The 18,990-nt window shown below is 45.3% G+C and overlaps 1 protein-coding gene across 1 annotated transcript in view; it reads right to left on the bottom strand.

Moving 5' to 3' along the window:
• ADAP1 (ArfGAP with dual PH domains 1) overlaps positions 1-18,990 on the bottom strand; it is a 49,361-nt gene that overhangs the window by 26,984 nt on the left and 3,387 nt on the right. Inside the window, exons 2-4 of the mRNA XM_051782004.1 lie at positions 12,686-12,816; positions 11,106-11,197; positions 2,218-2,300 (exon numbers count right to left, since the gene is read on the bottom strand). Coding sequence (XP_051637964.1) covers positions 2,218-2,300; positions 11,106-11,197; positions 12,686-12,816 — 306 coding nt within the window. The remainder of the gene's footprint in view (positions 1-2,217; positions 2,301-11,105; positions 11,198-12,685; positions 12,817-18,990) is intronic.

Below are 18,990 nucleotides of genomic sequence, written 5' to 3'. Positions count from 1 at the left end.
TCTGCTACCTCACATCACTCTGTATCTCATGAGGCAGATGTTTCCCAGTGGTTTGGGGGCTATGCAAGGTGCCTTTTGGGGCATCCCACACTGCCTCTTATTTATACCCTTCCCCAGCAGCTGAAGTTTGCTGCATCCTCCTACCAGGCCTCCCTGAACGACTGTCTCAGCTCTGACCTGCACATCTGACACTCCTGTCCCGAGACTCATTTCTCCTAAGTCTGCCAGTTTGGCTGTGATAGCTTCTGCTTGGCATCTGCAGGTTCCAGACAGTCTCTCCCCAAAGGATATTCTGAAAGACACTGAATTTCTGACTGAGGTTTCGTCCGGCTGCCTGGAGAAGGATGTTTCTCAAAACTACTCAAATATAGCATTTTCTTATTTTTTTATGCAATTATTGAACAAATATCAGAATGCAAAATAGCCCCTGGGACTGGAAAATGGAATTAAATCTTCCAACAAACATGAGAAAATGGATACTGACATCTCTATTAGCAACAAAATGTTTCATGCTCTGAAACTGGTAATCTAATACTGCTGCAGGGAATTCAGAACGGTGAGAAAAAATGGTCTGAGACAGCATTAGGAAGAAACAGAGATATACATACACTCCAGTGAGACACTGCTGGGTGTGGGGTGGGCAGGAGGGTGCCCTGGTGTCGGCCCCACCTCGTTGTGGAAGTTTGGTGTGTATTTCCCCAGCTTTGTTTTGTTGTAACACCAACCTGGTCTCCCTAAGGAGGAACTACATGGACAAAGACCCCCTTGGAGTTTCCTGTCCAGAAGAATCAATGAATGACATCTCAGATGCACAGGTCACTTGTGCAACTCCTATGCTGGATTTTAGCAACAGTGCAATTCTCAAAGACAAGATACAACCTAAAATCACTCATACACAACCTACACAATGCCCACGAGCCTGTTTCCCTTCCCCTCCTCCTCACGAGAGCACTGTTCACTGAAAATGGCTTACCCCCTCCCCTTCTATGCTGTATTTAATGGCTTTTGAACTTCAAAGAGAGGGGAGAAAACCCTGTCACTTCACCATGCAGTTAAATATTATGCAGCCACATTACTGAAGAACACCTAGAAAATATGCTGCTAAAATAAACTCCCCTTTGAACTCTTCTTATAATATCTTTCAGAATGCTCAGAACACACTGCCCTTCTTCCCACACAGCATTGAAGCACCTACTTCACTTTAACCAGGTACACGCTCTTCTTTGACTTGAAAGGACTAATCACGTGCTTAAAATTATGCATTTGCCTCAAGTACCTGGTTGAATCTGAGCTTTTCTATGTAGAAGTTGCAAGGTAGAAATTACAAACATTATTCCTGGGTGAACATTACACACACATTGGCAGATACATTCCAAAATTATCTAAGAAATCAAACTGTTTATTTTTATTGTCAGCAGAACATGTCCAACTCCAGCAAACTGCTTTGAGAAATCTAAAATAAAAATCTGCATAACATCCTCTATATGAATATGGATACTCCCCACACACTATGTGTGTGCCTCATGTATACAAAATAGCAGAGCAGAAATGCTCTAAACATAAATTGAGAATATATGAGATAAGACTTTAATTGTGGTTTTCATATCAGCAAAATGCTGGAGCTACCTGCATATTATTAGTCTTGAAAAGCATCATGACAATAATATTTTAACCTTTAATCTGTAGCACGGTCTTTGCTAATAAAATTATCCCAGAGTCATCCAAGCACATAGCTGGTGTCAACTACTTAGTATGCACAGTAAATTAAATGCCACTTACATATAGCACAGAAATACCCAGCTAGTTTCAAGCACTTTCATGTGGTCCTGATGCTGGTGCAGCCACACAACAAACACAGTCAAGCCCTGGGTCTCCTCTTCAAATCCTGCCCTTCCACAAGGAAATCATCCAACCTACTGCTCCACCAACCCACCAGCAAGGAACCCACTGGCACTTTGTCTGACCTGCTGGTGGTGAACAGCCCTTGGAAGTCAACAGAAAGACTCCAATTCATTTCCATCAGGTATTGAAATTCCCATTATTCCAAATCAAATACGGGGAATACCAGGAGGGATCTTTCGCAAAAAACCCACACTTGCTCCTCCTACTTCATGGCATACGAGCAATAGTCAATATAAAGAACATATAAACATAGACAAAGAAAATGGAAGGTGCTGGACATCAAAAATCTTATCTGTCAAAAGTGTCTTTCACTACCTGCAGAGTAAGGCTCCTGCTTCTCGCTGTGAATGAATTCTTTTCGTTCATATTTGGCTCTGATCCACTGTTCCCGCAGCAGTCTGGAAAAAAGAAATACAGAGAAAAGGAAACATGGTCCAAGATACACTAAGGAAGAATCCAGAACCATTAATTCTTCAATCAAGACACGACTGTGATTTAGAAGTCTTCTAAAAATTGCATTGTACAGCCTGGAGTCAAGGGTTTCTTCTGCTTACAGCTGGACAATAATTATTCATGTAATTGTATATCCAATTTTATTGGAAACTTATTTAATAAAATGTACAGGTTTAGCAGAATATCCCACTCCCATCCACCCAATCAGACTGTAAAAAAAACTCCCTCAGTATATGAACTATTTTAAACCTAATTTCCTCAGACCACAGCAGGATCAGTAAATGAAAAAAAAACACAAAACAAAACAAAAAACTACAGACAAAAGAGGGATTATTGCCCTGAAGCCATCAATACAGAAGCAGAAATTGGGGATGCCTGGTGTGATGCATGTATGTGATGGCCTTTTGGCAGTTAAAGATGCAGAGAGAACATCTCCTTGTCATGCATGGACAGCTATTCCAAGAAATTGTGATGTGTCAGGCTAAAATTACACTTGTAATGACCAGGGGATGCCCAGCCCAGGGACAGGTGACACCTGTTGACTTGGTGAATATGGAGCTTGCTGCAGGGTGTCACACACTTCCCAAACCAGGAACAACACAGAATAGTCACATCCCAGGCCCTGGCCAACCTCTTGGAAGGAACTGGGGTGTGTGAAAAGTGAAAAAGCCTCAAAAAGACCAGGAGAAAATGGATGGGTAAAGATGTAAAGGCTGGAACACAGGATCCAAACACTGGAAGTTGGTGAGAACCCACCTGGCCAAGCTCTTCCAAACTCATAGCCTATACTGATAAGTCTAAGAAAGCAATCCATAATGCATAGCAGGAGACATGATGATTAAAACATCCTTTATTTTTAATGTTGAAATGATACCAATGATTATACACCAAGACCTTAACTTCCAAAAACTTAAAAATATGCCAAAGATTATAAATACATTTTATGTTATTTTATTTTAGTATGAGTGCTGGAACAAATTAAGTAGTTTTGATCTAGAATATGCTAGAAACTCCTTCAAGAATTAAGTGCAGTTAAAAATGGTTTAATTGCCCTAGAACCCTAAATAGCCCAAGCAGGCAGAAATCACACACAGAAATAAAGGCATGTGTTAGCCCAGCTTCACAGCAGACATTTCAGAGCAGCCTACACCAAAGACAGTAAATGATCCCCCATCATTGGATGTGTTCTATAAAACCATTGCACTTCAACACATCAACTTCTCTGCCAATGCAAACTGTTCGTATGTTTAATCACCTTTTCCTTTTTGCTGATGCAAACTCAATGGTATCTTTTCAGCAGAAACATCCCAGAAATGCTCAAAGAAGATAAATATACCAACGCTGCTTATGAAAATTCACCTGCAGGTACAGCAACTGCATTCAACAAATCTTCAAGGCACTATGCAGTGAGAACAGTGGCTGTGATTGGTTTCTTGGCAATAAAGGAGGAAATAATTACATAGACTTTGTTCCACCCACTGTGTCATCTCCTTGGTTGGGGCACCAGCCTTCTCCCCCAAGGCTCAAGGAGCACCATCAGTTCCCTGCACCCAAACCCCAACTGTGAGCTTCTGCTCTAATAGAAACAATGCACCAATTCTGCCTTTCCCCTTTCTGTTTCTGTTTTCATTACTGATCTTTAGTTGTTACACACACATCTGCAAGTTTGACTGTGAGCTCTGAAGATGAACACCCATCTCCTTTCTGTTGCCACCCTGTGCTGCACTCTGGTTTGAGTACAACACATTAATAGTCCATCTCAGGGGGTGCAGGTAAGCTTTGTAGAATCCTAGAATGGTTTGTTTTGGAAGGGACCTTAAAGGTCATCTACCTCCAACCCCCCTGCCATGGGGTTGCTCAAACCCCATCCAGCATCCAAAGGGGCTGTTCTGGGTCAAGCAGGATGCCCTTTCTGGATCTGATATCCACAATATGGTAGCTTACAAACATAGGTGGCTGATGACCCAAAAGTTGGCACCAAAATTCCTGTTTCCATACAGTTGCAACTCATCAGCAAAGCTACCAAAATTTAATCATAAAATCAACACAAATACTTAAATTTGCTACCCTTCTTGCAATTTTTCCAGCCCAGCTGCTGTGGACAGCTTGTTATCACTGAATCCAAACTTGGACCTTTTCAACAGGATGATTAGGGATTGAGCTAGGGGGATGAAAATTCACACCACCCTCGGCTCCCGCTGACGTCAGTGGATTCAGCAGGAGCTGCAGCTGCTCCGAGTCTCTGAGAGTCAGCCTTCCAGCACGGATGTTTAAATACAGTATAAATTAAGATTCATGTGCGGCAGTGGGAAAACACTCCTGCTGCAGGATGCAGGTCGTACAACAGACACACCCTGCTGGGCTCACGCCCTGGGGAACGCTGCTCTGCAGGGACTGATCCCACGGCGCTGCCAACAGCGGTGGTTCAACGTCTCCAGAGCTTGTGTGCAAGACAGCACACTCTGGGCAGCCATCCGGGGCCTTCTGAGAAGCTGCAGAATGCTCTTGATAACCTCTCCCAGCATCTGGCCCTGAACACAAGTGGCCCCAAAGGCAACTCCCCCGGCACACGGGGCTCCAGCCGTGCCACTTTCCCAGCGCGCAGAAAGCGCTTTCTGACAGTTCACACACCCTTCCCCTTTCCTTATCGACACAAACCCAAGCTCTTTAGCAATAATTTCCCAAAACCCAAGAAACACCAAGAGCAGCCCACAGTTAGGACAACTCAGTGCAGGGCCAGTAGCTGCAGCTTCTGCTCCAGTGGTTATTTATAGAAAGCAGAACAACTCCAGCAAAAGAAATTGAAACAAAACCCCAACTAGGACGGTGAGGAGTCCACCAGCTCCCTTCACTGCAACAGAGAAGCTGAGCAGGGCCTTGACGACACTCACTCTCATGGACTAGATGCAATGCTGCCATAAAAAGTTGCTTATGATCCTGGGGTTAAACCCCAGTTTCACTAGCACAGCTTTGATGAATCCAAACAGAAGCAGGAATTTGTCCTGGTATCTACAGGATTTGAGAGCAGTTGGAGGGCAGGGACCATCCAGAAGACCCTCAAACAATACAAGGATTGTATGATAACAGTCACTGTTTCAGTGGACTGCAGACCTGATCTTAATTTCATTTTAAGTATGCCTTCAGGGGCTTTTTAAAATATCTGTTGCTATGTTTTAGTTGAAATGTACTTTTCCAGATGTGAATATGTGTGTAAATAACCCAGGGCAGACATCACATGCCGAACACAGGACCCTCCATCCAAATACACCTTTGATCCCAAAAGGAGTTCTGTGAACAGAAAGGACTGTAGTAACAGTCTCCCAGTATTTTACTGCATTTCTGGTGATGGGATAATGTAGCAAATATGCCATTTGTGTTTGTCACATCATTCCTAAACTGCAGAGATGCGCAGCTCTTGGGATTGACTCCAAAAGATTTTACAGCCCACCTAAAGTCTGTCAGGCTGCTGGTTACAGGGAACATGTCATTTTTTGGCAATTAGAACAGAAAAGTCCTGCTAATCATCAAGATAAAAACCTGGGAGCAAAGAAAACAAACTCCCACCAACAACACAAAACGCTAAGGAAACCCACATTTCCAACAGAATAAGGGAAAATTCGCTCCCCCAGGTGGAATAGGATTGGGCTTCACTGAGGAGAGAGTAGGTCCAGAGGCCAACAAAGCACCGCCAACACCAAGAGCTCCAAATCTCACTGTAGGCACTTGTTTGCTTGCCTGACCACCCACATGAAAACAAGGGCTCTCTGCCCAGGGGCCAGCAAGGAAGGCTCCAGAAGAAGCCACTGGAGCAGCTTCATCTTGGTTCCACCTACTCAAAGCCTTTCACTCACAGCAAAAAGCACCACAGGAAAAGCTGCTCAAGCAGTTAATTATCAAACTGTGGCTGCGTGGCTTCAGTGTGCTCTGTGGAGGAGTGCTGGGCAGCCAAGTTCTGAGTCTCCAATTTATTATTTCCCAAGACTCTCAGCTGGCCTGGCTGATGCACTACAGAACACACACCACACAGGCAGCATAGCTGCTGTGGCTTTTTGGAGACTTATGACAGACTAGAAACCTCAGCCAGAGGTGAAAGTGGCCCAAAAGACATCAAACACCATACACCACCTCTTTCTAATTGCATCCTTGTGAGGCACCACCAAGTCCAAGAAAGACAAAAGAAATGAATGTCATCCAGGAACGCCATTTCCAAATGCCAAATTTGTAGCTTCTGGAATTTGTCAGAGGTTTTTCCAGCAAAAAACAATCTGCTTTCCACAGGCAGCTTGCTGGATGCAGCCATGCCAATTTTCTGTCAAACAACTCCTTTAATGAAATTTTAAGCCCTAGTCCAAATTTTTTGCTCAGACTGCAAGGAGAGCCACAGCAGCACAGACTAAAAGCCTGTCTAGTTTCACACTCTTTTTCTATCTAGTAAGTCCTTGCTGTGAGAACTTGCTTTTAAATGGCTTTGTGAGGCATGAGGCAGCTGGGGGGCTTCTTCCAGGTGCTCTGTGCATCACCTCAGCTCGTGGAGCCCCGGGGAGTGATGTGCCATCCCCCAACCAAGACCAGTGCCCAACAGCAAGCTTCCAGAGGAGAGCAAAAAAGACAGGGGTTTTGGCTAACAAGGCATAAAACCCTTGCATGATGGATTTGGAGAAGTTAAAGCTGAATTTGAGTATGCAAAATCACAACATCCTCAATTAAAACGCTAACTGGTTCCTTTTCTGTTTGGTTGTTTTACACACACGGTCCAGTTCACCCCGATGCTACTTTTCAGAACAGTTAAACACCAATTAAAAACATGTAGGAAACAGCCTGTGTCGGTACTACCTTAACCTTGTAGCAATTTCCTTCGGAAATTAAAGGAATCTATATGATTTAACAGGCTTAGGAGCTAACAGCAAAGAGAAAATGAACAACAAGGAAAGAAAACCCTGTGGCTGGTCAGGACTGAAGGAGTGGGCAGCTCTGAGCACTCAGCTGACTGCAGGGCGATGCTCAGACAAAGAATTCCCGAGGCTGAGTGCCCAGTTTGAGCCACCACAGGAGGTTCTACCACTTTGGAACTGATCACCAGCCATTTGGACAGGCCACACAGCAGCACCTCTAACTTTACACCCAAGAAATCAGGTACTTTTGAAAGCCGTGGATGTAAAATCTGAAGACCCTCATTAATAAGTAGGAGCCTGAGCAAAACTCAGTTTTACCCCTCTGGACATTAGGCAATGAAATTTATTATGTACAAAGGACCAGGAAAAGGAGGTGACAGAGGAAGAGGAAATCTGGTTTGCATCCCTGACTATCCTTATGCCCCATTCATAGGAGAGGAGGGAGCCACACTGACCTTCAGACACCAGACTGAGGTGGTGGGCTTGGTTGCTCCTGTATCAAATGAACCAAACTTCAAACAATAAAGAAAAAAAAATCCAGAGATTTACCAGGCAATTTTCTCCCTGTACACTTCAATCAATACAATAAGGCACTTCAGCTAATAACTGTTGTTCTTTAGATGACTACATGGGTGACTCTTCAAGATGTGATCCTCACCAGGATACATCCTCTGACTGATGTCTCATCTCGTTCCAGATAAGACAACCACTCAGTACAACTCATGCCATTGCAGTCTGCCCCATTTTTCCTACCAAGGTGCTCAAATGTGCTGGCAGTCACTGAAGTGTTCTGCATGAGGAGCAGATGTAGCTCCCACTTATCTAAGCACAGAGAGAGGAGCAGAGCAGAACAGTGCACTGCAGCTCATACCCAGTTCTGCAGGATGATGATCTGCATTCCCAAATCAAGCAAAAAGGCAACAGAAAATAACAGTAAGTGTTAGGCAGGGACATGGATGTATTTCCAGTCCTGCAAAAGCCCAATAAGAGATCATCTCTACTTCCTTCTATGAGTTTTCAGCCAGCAAAAGACTGAACAAAGCTTTTTTCCTTTGCTTTTGCTCAAGAGTGATGCTGTTACTCACTGATGACTCAAAACTTGACCATGTGCTTGCAATGTGTCTGCCCCAGGAAAGGCTGTTTTACAGCTCCTGGTCTGCTGCTGCAGTGTACAAAGCTGGGCCATGACCACTGGTGACCATCCAAAGAGGGTTTTTGTGGTTTAAGTTCCTCACCCAAGGCTCTTGGGGCCAACACTGCTGTGGTGTAGGAACACTCCAAAGTCTGGGACTCATTTCACCCTCAGGAACTCCCCAGTGTTGGCTCTGTTCCTTGCTCCCAAGGCACAGGTTGAGGTGCTAGCAATCAGAAGGTGAGAGGAAAGGACAGAAGGGGATTTTTTTTGGGGGGGGGGGCTGGTAAATTTTCCCTGGGCAATTCCAGAGCACCCTGCAATTTCTCTAACCTTTGCCACGTGTCATACAGGACCAGGAAGCCACAATGGGGTTCCTGAAGGATACAGATGCCAATTGCAGCAGGCAAACACCACGGACTTCTCAAGGAGTCAAACACAACATTGTAGTGTAGAAGAAAAAAGGACAAGCTGGTGCTGCAGCACTTCTTCCCTCTTGCTCTGAACTTCACAATTCTTCATGTGACCAAAGCAGAGGAATTCCAGAAGGAGCATTATAAAATTAAGAAGCTTCAAACGAACCAACAGCCTGTCCTTGTTATGGCTCATATGTCAGCATCCTGCTGTGCTGAGGGCAGCCCCCAGAGCCTGCCCAGCCACTGCAGCTGCCCAGCAGCTCATGCTGTTGTGGGAAATAGAAGCATCAAAACCTCTTGATGCTGCAGAACGTGGGTTGGGACACAAGGGCTCGGTGCCAGCACTGGATGGAGGTGTCATCCATGGCGATGCCACCCCGGGCTGGGAGCTGGGAGCTGGGAACAGCTCATGCTATTGCAGTGACTGGACTGCAGCGAGGCGGGGAAACAGCTAAATATATATTCCTGTAAAAAGCAGCACTCCCCTGCGCTTGTTTAGCATGCATCTGTGCAAAGGCACAGAGAGCCTCTGACTAGGGAAAGAAAAATACAGCCTGGCACACCATCCTTGAGACACCCCCAACGTGTAACGTGCCCACAGCTGCTGATACTGCAGCAGTGTCAGGAGATCTGCTACTGGGAGAGGTCACATCCATCCCAGTGCACCCTGCTGCTATGGCAGAGACCCAGCAGTGCTGGTCTGGAGAACACCTTCATGAGCAGAGCTCCAGGCTGAGTTCAGAAATCAGGCCATGCAAGGCTGCTAATTGTCCCAGTGCAGAAGAGGCATAAGTTGGGACCAGAAAAGGGCCAAAAATTAGTCTTCCAGCTGCTTGCAGCAAGACTGGCCTTTCCTCATCCTGCCCAAGAAACAACAACAAAAATCCTTTAATTCTCCTGCTCCTGTTTCTCCCGGGTTACCAGCCCAGCAGTGTGTCGCTCCATCGGGCGTCGGGAAGGGCCGTGCATGGATCAGCCACCCCAGCACGGTCCCTGTGTGATCCCAGACAGCTCTGGCAGGGCTGTGGCTGGAGCTCAGCCACTGCTTGGCAAAGCTCCCCAGAGTGCAACCGCACCGCAGGATGGAGGGAGGAAAATATCACAGCGGCAAAGGCTGAGCTGCATCATCCAAGGGAGCCAAACCAACCGAGCACAGAACCAGCCACAGACACTGCTGCCAGCCCGACAGCACAAGGAATGAAAATGCTTATGGTCTCCAAGCTGCCTGAGCGCAGGACCAGCTTTCTCTGTCTCTCAGCCTGACCTGTGCGAGGAGAGTAGGGTGCAATTTGCACCCAGACCCCAGGATGCCCCAAGCTGGAGAGGGAACTGCCCCACTTCCAGCCAGCACAAGCTCTGCACACCCTCAGGCAGGGATGCAGCACGGAAAAGAACCAGGACTCTGCTCCTGAACAACCCGAATATCACACAGACAGCATCTAATTGAACTTAACTGAAACTTAGGAGTAAACAAATAAAATCCCCTAGAATTGTGGTTCTCCTACTAATGACAATGAGGTGGAAAAAAATCTTGCTTCTCCAACCCTAACATCACAAGCACATACAAGTCTCAAAATGGCACAGCTCAACTGCTGGGATTCTGGAGCTCAGAACATTGCACAGATGGATGAGTTTTTTATTGCCAGGCCAGGCAGCACCACTCACATAAAGATACAAAACCACCTTGGTACTCGGCAGGACCCTGAAAATCAATTTTAGTTCATCTTCTTGTGCCCTGGGTGGTACAGCACGTTCTAGCTGCTCAGCTTCTTGGTCTACAAAGTCCACCCCAGCTGACTAGGGAGGTTTACTCTACACTGTATGGGAGACAATAAGTTTTACTTGCCTTCACGGGGATTATCTGTCATTTAGTTAAAAAAAAAAAAAAAAAAGAAAATCCACCCCCTTGGCATAAAACCCCAGCATTTCTGCATTACAGGTAACTCAGCATTTCACACAGCAGATCAGCAAGCTCTGTTTTGATGCAGGAGGGGGGATCTGAAAAAAGCAGAGGAAATCAATGGGTAGAAATCGGCGTTTTTGCAGAAACTTGGAAGAGCCTGGGGAACAGACAAACAACTGACTTCCTTGCATCATTTCAACTGTACTTATTAAATAAGATCCCATACGTAGTATAAACTCTACCATATGTGCGCAGAAGAAAAAAACATTTTCAGGGCCTTTTATAAAGGAAACCTCCTTTGTGGCTAAAAAAAAAAAAAAAAGGTATTATGCTAAAACTAAAGTATTACAGAGGCTGCAGCTGCACAAACAAATAAATGCTGTTTACCAGCAGAGGTATTTACTTACTGACAGTCAAGAAACGTTGGCTTATAATAAAACGGTGGCATTTTAGATTCATATTTTGCTTTTGCTACATTGTTTCCATTCGAGGCCATAAACTGTTAAAAGAGAAAAGACAGCAATAATTATAAAATGTTAAGAGCATTTTCCTTTATCCTCTTTTGCTTTTACAGAGTAATAAAATGATTGGGGATAGGGCACATGTTCACTCTGAGAGGGTTCCCCGGGACTGTACATAGAAGGGATGCTGTAAAGACTGTTCCTGCAAACCAGGGCTCAGAAGTTAATATTGACCATTATTGCCAGGGATCCTACAGTTTAATATGATGCTCAGGACAGGTTCTTGTCACAGTCACACCTACATGATCCCAACCAGTCCCCACAGGAGCAGAAGGCAGAATGCAGTGGCACTTCCTCACTGGCATGGGAATGAGATGGCTCTGACAACACATCCTTTGCTTGAGATCACATCACTTGTGCCAAAAGGATAATTTTATTCTTGCAAAGTCATGCCAGCAACCTCAGAGAGGAGTTTAAAGTGATGAATAAATAAATAAATATTCCATCTGCATTGACAGCCCTCCTTTCCAATAAATAAATAAATAAATATATTTCTATCTGCCCTGACAGCCCACCTTTCCAATAAATAAATAAATATATTTCTATCTGCCCTGACAGCCCTCTTCTTCTTCTGATCCTGTATACAAATGGATGGTTGAGAACTCTGCAAAGAGTTCTTATTTTCTTATTCATATATTTTATTTAATGAAAGTCACTTTACAAGTGTAAAAACCCCATTCTTTTCCAGGCAGTCATGCTAAATACATTCTGTTTTGTGTCAAATGCCAAGCATACAAACATAACAAGCAGCTAAGCTTTTTTCCATTATTGTCATGGTTTTGAGTTTCTCACATTTACATATTCAATCTATTCCCCCCAAAAAATCAGGGAATTAAAAACCCCTGCAACATTAAGGCCTAATTTTATCAGAAAAGACATGACTCCATGAAGCTGCAGCTTTCAGAAAAACCTCAACTCTACACACAAAAGATAGAGATCAATGACTGGTAGTGTTCTTCGTGCTTTTAAAGACACCAACAGTCAAAGCAGAAAGGTTTCCTGGGTAGGCCTGCCCTTAGCAGCATCACCCAAATCTAGGCAGGTGTGTGGCATAGATAGAGAGAATTTATGCTGTGAGAGTTTTGTTTTTCAAGACGTGAGTTTAAGAGTCTTCAACACTAAGGGGAACAAAGCCAGAAACAGCTGAGCTGGGCAGGGGTGGTTTAGACTAGAGGTCTAGTAAGTAATGTAAGATATGATAATGTAAGAAACAGAAGACAATTCATTAAAAATTAGTAATCTCTACACACTCTGTGTCACTGATGTTTTTATATGGGTGGGGGAAACCCTCACAAATTCTTCGCAAAATGTCCGTTCTATCTCAATCAGCATCACGGACCTCATTCCCACATTCGGGAATTATCCAGACTTGTTTTCTGAAATCACATTTGTTGTGGCGTCTTTAGAAAGGACTCTAAAGGGAAGAACCCAAACTCACTGGCACTGCCAGCCTCGGGTGCACGTACCTCCACTTGAGCATCATCCCAGTCATCCAAGCGGACTGACTTCACTTTGCTGACCTGGGGAATATTGCGATGGATTCCTGAACAATTCAGGCAGATGAAGATCCCTAGGCTGTGGGATGCCCAGTCTGGGTCTGAAAGCAAGAAGGAAAGAGAGAATTGCACTTGACTGATCTTTTGGATTCAGGGCAGAACAGGGCATGGCAGGGGAGTTCAGGAGTCACCAGGTGCAAGTTCCCTGATTCTAAAGGCATCAAATAAATATACAAGCAAAATAGGATATGTGCTTGTTTATATTACTAGTAATACAAATTAAACTAACAATTAACAGATCTGCAATCTCCAGTGCTGCTGTTATTCACAAATCCCCAGTATACAGACAACTACATGTGCCCAAGACCTCCCAAACTCACTCCATGCTCACACGAAGAGAAGAGGGGAATATCCATCTTTCATCAGCAAATCCCACCCAAAAACTCCATGGAACAGAAACTTAAACCCCAGAAAATTAAAAAAACCAGTTCAGGGAAACCACTATGCTGCTCCCTTGCCTTATTTTTATTTATTTATTATCATTTATTTATTATATATGCTCCACAGAGAGACTGTCCTCCCACAGCTGCAGCTCCCAGCAGCTCAGCCCACCATCCAGGAGGTTTCCAGCCCTTTCCTTAATGGAAAAATGCTGCCAGTGGCAGCTCTGTACTTTCTCTGAGCAAAACCGCATGCTGTTTACAGCCCCGAGCTGACATCTCACACAAAGCACTTTAAACACGAGTCCCCTCCAAATTCCTCCTTGGGAGAGGCACCGCCTGAAGCGGGAAGACAGAGAGGAACCGGAGCAGGGCAGGGGCCGGGGGCAGGACATATCCACCAGTGTCCCTGGCACTGCCTCGCCAATAAAGCCAATACAGGGATCTTTGTTTGAACTCCCACTGGCAAATGTCAGCGCCTGCCAGTCCAGCTGCGCCCCAGCAGAAAGAGCTTCATTGCGAGTCACCAAGTCAGCCACTAAATCCTCCCGACGGACGTCCCCTGGCGCCGTCCTTCCCAAACCTGCAGGGGCGGGAGTCCCTCGGCCGCCCCATCACATCGGGTTGCCGAGGGGTAAGGGCAGGTCTTCCCTTCTCACAAATCCTCATCGTCTGTTTATTCCCCGCAGTGATTACACTAAACACTCGCTCCTCACAGCGCAGCAATTATTTATAAAAGGCAAGGGAATGCGCTCTCTCCTCCCCATACATATTTAATGCCCGGGCTGTGTCGGTGCAGGGAGCAGGCTGGCATGGGGCAGCACAGCTCCTCTGACGAAGTACCGAGGGCTGCCACCAGCCCTACCCGCAGGGACGGCCACCAGCCTCCCGCAACACACTCTAGGGAAGACCAATTCGGTTCTCCAGAGGTGGCTCTGCTCAAATATAAACCCCAGAGCTAAACGAGCAGCCTCATCAGTTGTGGCTGAGTGCCCACCCAGGAGAGGGGAGCAAATTCCCAAGCTGTTACAAGTCCCTTCAGTCGCAGCTCCCTGGGCTCCCAGGGCTGGCACCAGCAGACTACAAATAAAGGTGTCTTTTTTCTGTTTCACATGGTCTCCTATCCTCATGCCAGGCCCCAATGACTGCAGCTCAGGCATGGCAAATATTAAACCAGTCAGGTGGATCTAAGGGCACCTCAGCAGCAGTCAGGTGCTGCCCACATCCAGCCATGCCAGTGAGAACAAAGGGTGCTCTGCCCCACCAGCCCCAATCCTCACATCCTCACCCTGCTCCTCCCTCAAGCACTGGGTGACTCGGCTTCACACACCATCCCAGGTCAGGTACCCTCACTTATTCCAACCACAAAGGCTGTGGCCAGTTATTGGGTTGTAGGCAGGCAACAAGAACCAAGAGTTTTGAACACTCATGCATGTTTCTGTTTCTGAGCTCTAACTCCTCATGTTGCCCTTTCCCATCTCCAAACACATGGCTCTAATCAAAGCCTGTGACTTGCCAAAAGTCCTCTCACAAACAGTCCAAGGTACAGCACTGCTGCCTCGTGGCAGCCCAGGGGGACTAAATGATGCAAGTTGGGCAAGGTGAAAGCACCAGGATCTCTTGTTTAAACATCCGTCGCTGACTTCCACACACAGCATCAGGCACAAGGAACGGTGAAAGTGTCCAGAGGGTGAAGCAGCCACAGAGCAGCGATGACAAAGCCATTGCATCAGTCTGGAGCTGGGAGCTAAATGGTCAGCAGCTCTCTGTGCTCAGCACAGCTGCCCCAGGATAACTGTGCTCCAAACCTTCCCAGTGAAATGAAATCCGATCAAAGCACTGCCCGACCCAGGCAAACGGGTGTCAAAGTATGTACTGGCCAATAAAACAGGTTTTACTGGGAGTCCCAATGCCTGTTTTATGTTAACAGATTTATCTTAGGCATGCAGATGGATTTCTTCACGTCATCTGCAACTTCCTGGACTCAGGCTTCCAAAGTCCTCTCGAAGAGGTAACCCCTCCGCTGCCTGCACTGCTGTGTGTGACAGGACCAGGAGATATCACACCTTCCTTCAACCAGACATAAGGACACATTTGGGTAGAGAAAGATCCTGGAGGAGACTCCAGCTCAAGTGGACACCAAGGCAGCTCATACCCAAGCTGTCTCTTCTTGACATGAGTAAACAGCACCTCAAGCAACAGGTTTGAAGCACAATATGGCTTTAAAGCAATCTACTCACATCAACACTGTCTTCTTCAGACCAGACTCTTAAACATGCTCCCCCAGCTCTACACCATGTCAAGCCTTGTCTAATTAAGAAAACAAAAGCTGGATTATATTATAGGATATATATGCACAAATGATGTGAAAAATTCTCAGATCAGGAACACAGTGGATAACACCAGTGATCTCTGACCTTGGCATCATCACAGACTCCCATCTTTCAAATGACTGCACCATTGCTTTGAGATAAGACATCTTATCCAACATGCAAATAAATTTTCACAAGTGTCTTCACATGAAACAAGAGAATTTTGGGGCATTTAGTGAACTAGTGACCCCAGGCTGCACAGTTGGCAAGCTGAACTCTCCATGGCTGGGTGAAGTCCACCTTGCTGTTAGACACTTCAACAGCTGGAACACATTCTCCATGCTGGACATTACTGAGAGTTCAGTAATTTTATTTAAGATATTCTGTCCGGGCATGGAGAAAAAAGGTGCACCAAAATGGCAATATGTTATAATCTGGAACATTTGGGCATTGCTTAAAAAAGATGATTTTTTTCCTAAGCCTCCAGAGTTTTGAGCAAAAAGCAGTGAAGCCTAATGAAAACTCTCCAACATGCCTAAGTTCCACACAAATTACTTTATTCCATTATTTCAAGCCAAAAGTAATAAAGATGAACAGGAGCAAGGGGAATATTAAACCAAATACACTGTTTTAAGTGCAGAAAGTCTCTTATCCTGAACAACAGATTCCAGCTCTTAAAGGCTTTCACTACCCAATGTGCTAGAGATTCCTGGTCACTTATAAACAGATTATAATGACTTTCAAAATAAAGACTTGAGTCAACTTCCTTTTAAAAATTAAACAAACAAGCAAAGCTAAACTAAACTCAGAAGGAGGGCATTGGGCTGGTACTTTCCCATCTCATTCACCTGAAAGGGAAGGCACAGCCAGAGATTAGAGAAGCATCCGAAACAAAACTAAAACCCTTGGGCAACACAGTTAAATTCAAAAATTAACTTCCCCACCCAGCCCTTTTGCCTCCATAAGCCCCAGGAAAACCCAGCACAGAGAACAGGGAACTCTGCAGCTTGAACTCAGTGTTACTGAACAAAAGAAAGAAAGGGAAAAAAAAGGCTAGACCCAGAGAAATATTAAGGAAGAAAAAACAACAGAAGACACAGGACAATTCACACAAACCAAAAAGACTGGAAGTGCAATGGCAATGGAATTTAATTTTTTTAATAAATAATCAATATTTCCTGTATCCAGAATATAAACATAAGGTTCCAGTTTGAAAATCCCTAGATGCCATCAATCCAAGAAAAATCCCATGAAGCAGAGCAGCAACAGGCTCAAAGTAGACACAAGACAAGAGCAAGAACTCGAGTCCCAAAACTTACTTGGATGCCCCTACTCCACCTTTTGCCTTAAACTACAGTTATCACTAGGTATAGCACAATATTGATGACCAAGGCAAACATCTGTTAGAATGTACAGCAACACACTCTTAACACATTTTCCAGCACACAAATGATGGCCTGACCCTTAATGAGCTGCCTGGCTGCACCCCAGCCACCCCAGCTGGATGGGAGCTGGTCTTTGGTTGAGATGGAGATTCAAAGGATTTTCCTAATCTCTCTCCTGTTTGAGGTGATAAAGGCTGATCAAAAGGAAGAGAAGGACCCCTCCAGGTAGGCAAAACCTTTTTTACCCTGCACTAGAAAGGTAAATCATCGGTACAGGATAGAATCATAGGAATTTTGATGTGATCCACACAAGCACAAAGCCTTTGCTGCTCAGCTGCTGCTGATTTCCTACATGGCCCAGTCAGAGAACCTCGTGTTCAGCACTGAAGTTCTGTAGCTATTTACTTTGGGGAAAGATTAGGAGGCTAATAAACAGACCCCGGTCATGCACGCTGAAAAATAACAATGAAAGACATTAACATTGAAGCCAAACAGCCTCCCACCAACACTCCTTTTCAAGTAGGAAAATTTTTCAGTGAAGGCACTAAACTTGCCAAGGTCTTTTAATTCAACTGGCAGGTCCCAGCAGCCCCCTCTCACTGTCTTCAGCCCACGACTGTGCTGCAGCCCAGGCACCAGGACCAGACAGAAAACACCGTCACATTAAACCTCCTTTGTTCCAAAAAGTCCTTTCTCCTGCATAAAGTGGTATCGAGTTAAACTGCTGTGAGACTCTTTTTTTTTTTTAATTCTTACCCCTTCCAATCTGCTTATGGCCAGGGAGAAGGGCTGGCAAACTCCCAGGGAACAAAAAAAAATAAATAAATAAAATCACTACTTCAGTGAGAGGACAATGGAGGTGCGGGAACAAGTTTCCACTTTCAGCTCGAACACGAAAAGCCCGTTTCACGCCATTAGAGCAGCGAAGCTCCGGAACAGCTTTGCAGTGGGAGGCAGTGGGGGCAAGAGAGAGAATGAGCTGCGAGGCAGAGCCCCAACACTCCCCTGAGGGGATGGGGAGAGTCACTGCAGATGGCAACACATGGCAGGACCCAATGACTCAGTTGTCTTCCTGATTTGGGTTGGATAGAGGAAAGGAGAGGGCTGAGATCAAATCCGTTCAGCGCCTTCTTAATCCTGAGCAAATCAAGCAATCCCCAGCACTCATGTGTTTCCCTCTAATCACCACCCTCACTTGGTGACATCAAGGGAATGGAAAAGCTTCACCTGTCTTAGAACTGAGAAGATGCTGGGCCTGCAGGAAAGGTGTTTACAACCACCTCAGCCATGCACCACCCACACTCAGGCTTTTATATGAACTGTTACACCAAAACACCAGATCTGCACAGCTCTGCAGCACAAAGCTCAGATACCAGACTCCCCTCCAGCGTGTGCCTTCTGCTCTTCCTCCATCCCTCATCCCCTCTGAGCCTCGGGCACAGAGGCTGATGTTACCCAGGATCTGTGTCCCAGTAATCCATCCCAAATAAGAAAGATGAAAATGATAACAAGCCATGTAAACGGCTGATGGAGGGTTTAAACTGCAGGATTGCTTTGATGGGATTTCCATTTCTGTCTTCAGAGCCTCCCTGTCCTCCTACAATGTAAAATGATTCTCACTCCACGGAGACACAAGCCTAAGTCATAGAAAAACCGAGTAAAGAGAGAAATACTCAAGGTCTTGTTATGCCCTGAGATAACCATCCGTCTCATGATGCAGGAAAGATTGCCTGAGACAAAGAATCATTTAGGAAAAAAAAAAAGGCTGAACTGCCACACTAGTCTTGAAGAAAAAAAGATTATTCTAATGCACAGAGAGCCATTACACACCAGCAATTCAGCAACATTGCTCAGTTTGCACTTAGGACGGCATTTACAGACGCTGTCTTCACTGTGAAAGCACAGCTTTAAACCCACCAAACAAACATGAAACAAACACGCTGCAAACCGACACCCAGGACACAGAAGTATGTAGTGACAGGGGACCCGAAGCCCCATCCAATGACTTCATTACAGTGGCTTCTACCCCAGAATTCAGTTCCAAAGATGTAACCAAGGCAATCTCATTACTCGTTACAGACGGATGACATTTTTGGAACTGAAATATCTCTTATCCAAAACAACTTCTTGTTGCAATT

This window comes from Manacus candei, unplaced genomic scaffold, assembly GCF_025592945.1.
Source record: "Manacus candei isolate 608988 ecotype Guabito, Panama unplaced genomic scaffold, ASM2559294v1 h1tg000002l, whole genome shotgun sequence".
Classification (NCBI taxonomy): domain Eukaryota; kingdom Metazoa; phylum Chordata; class Aves; order Passeriformes; family Pipridae; genus Manacus; species Manacus candei.
Note: the sequence above shows the minus strand (reverse complement) of the source record. Positions and strands in the feature narration are given on the sequence as shown.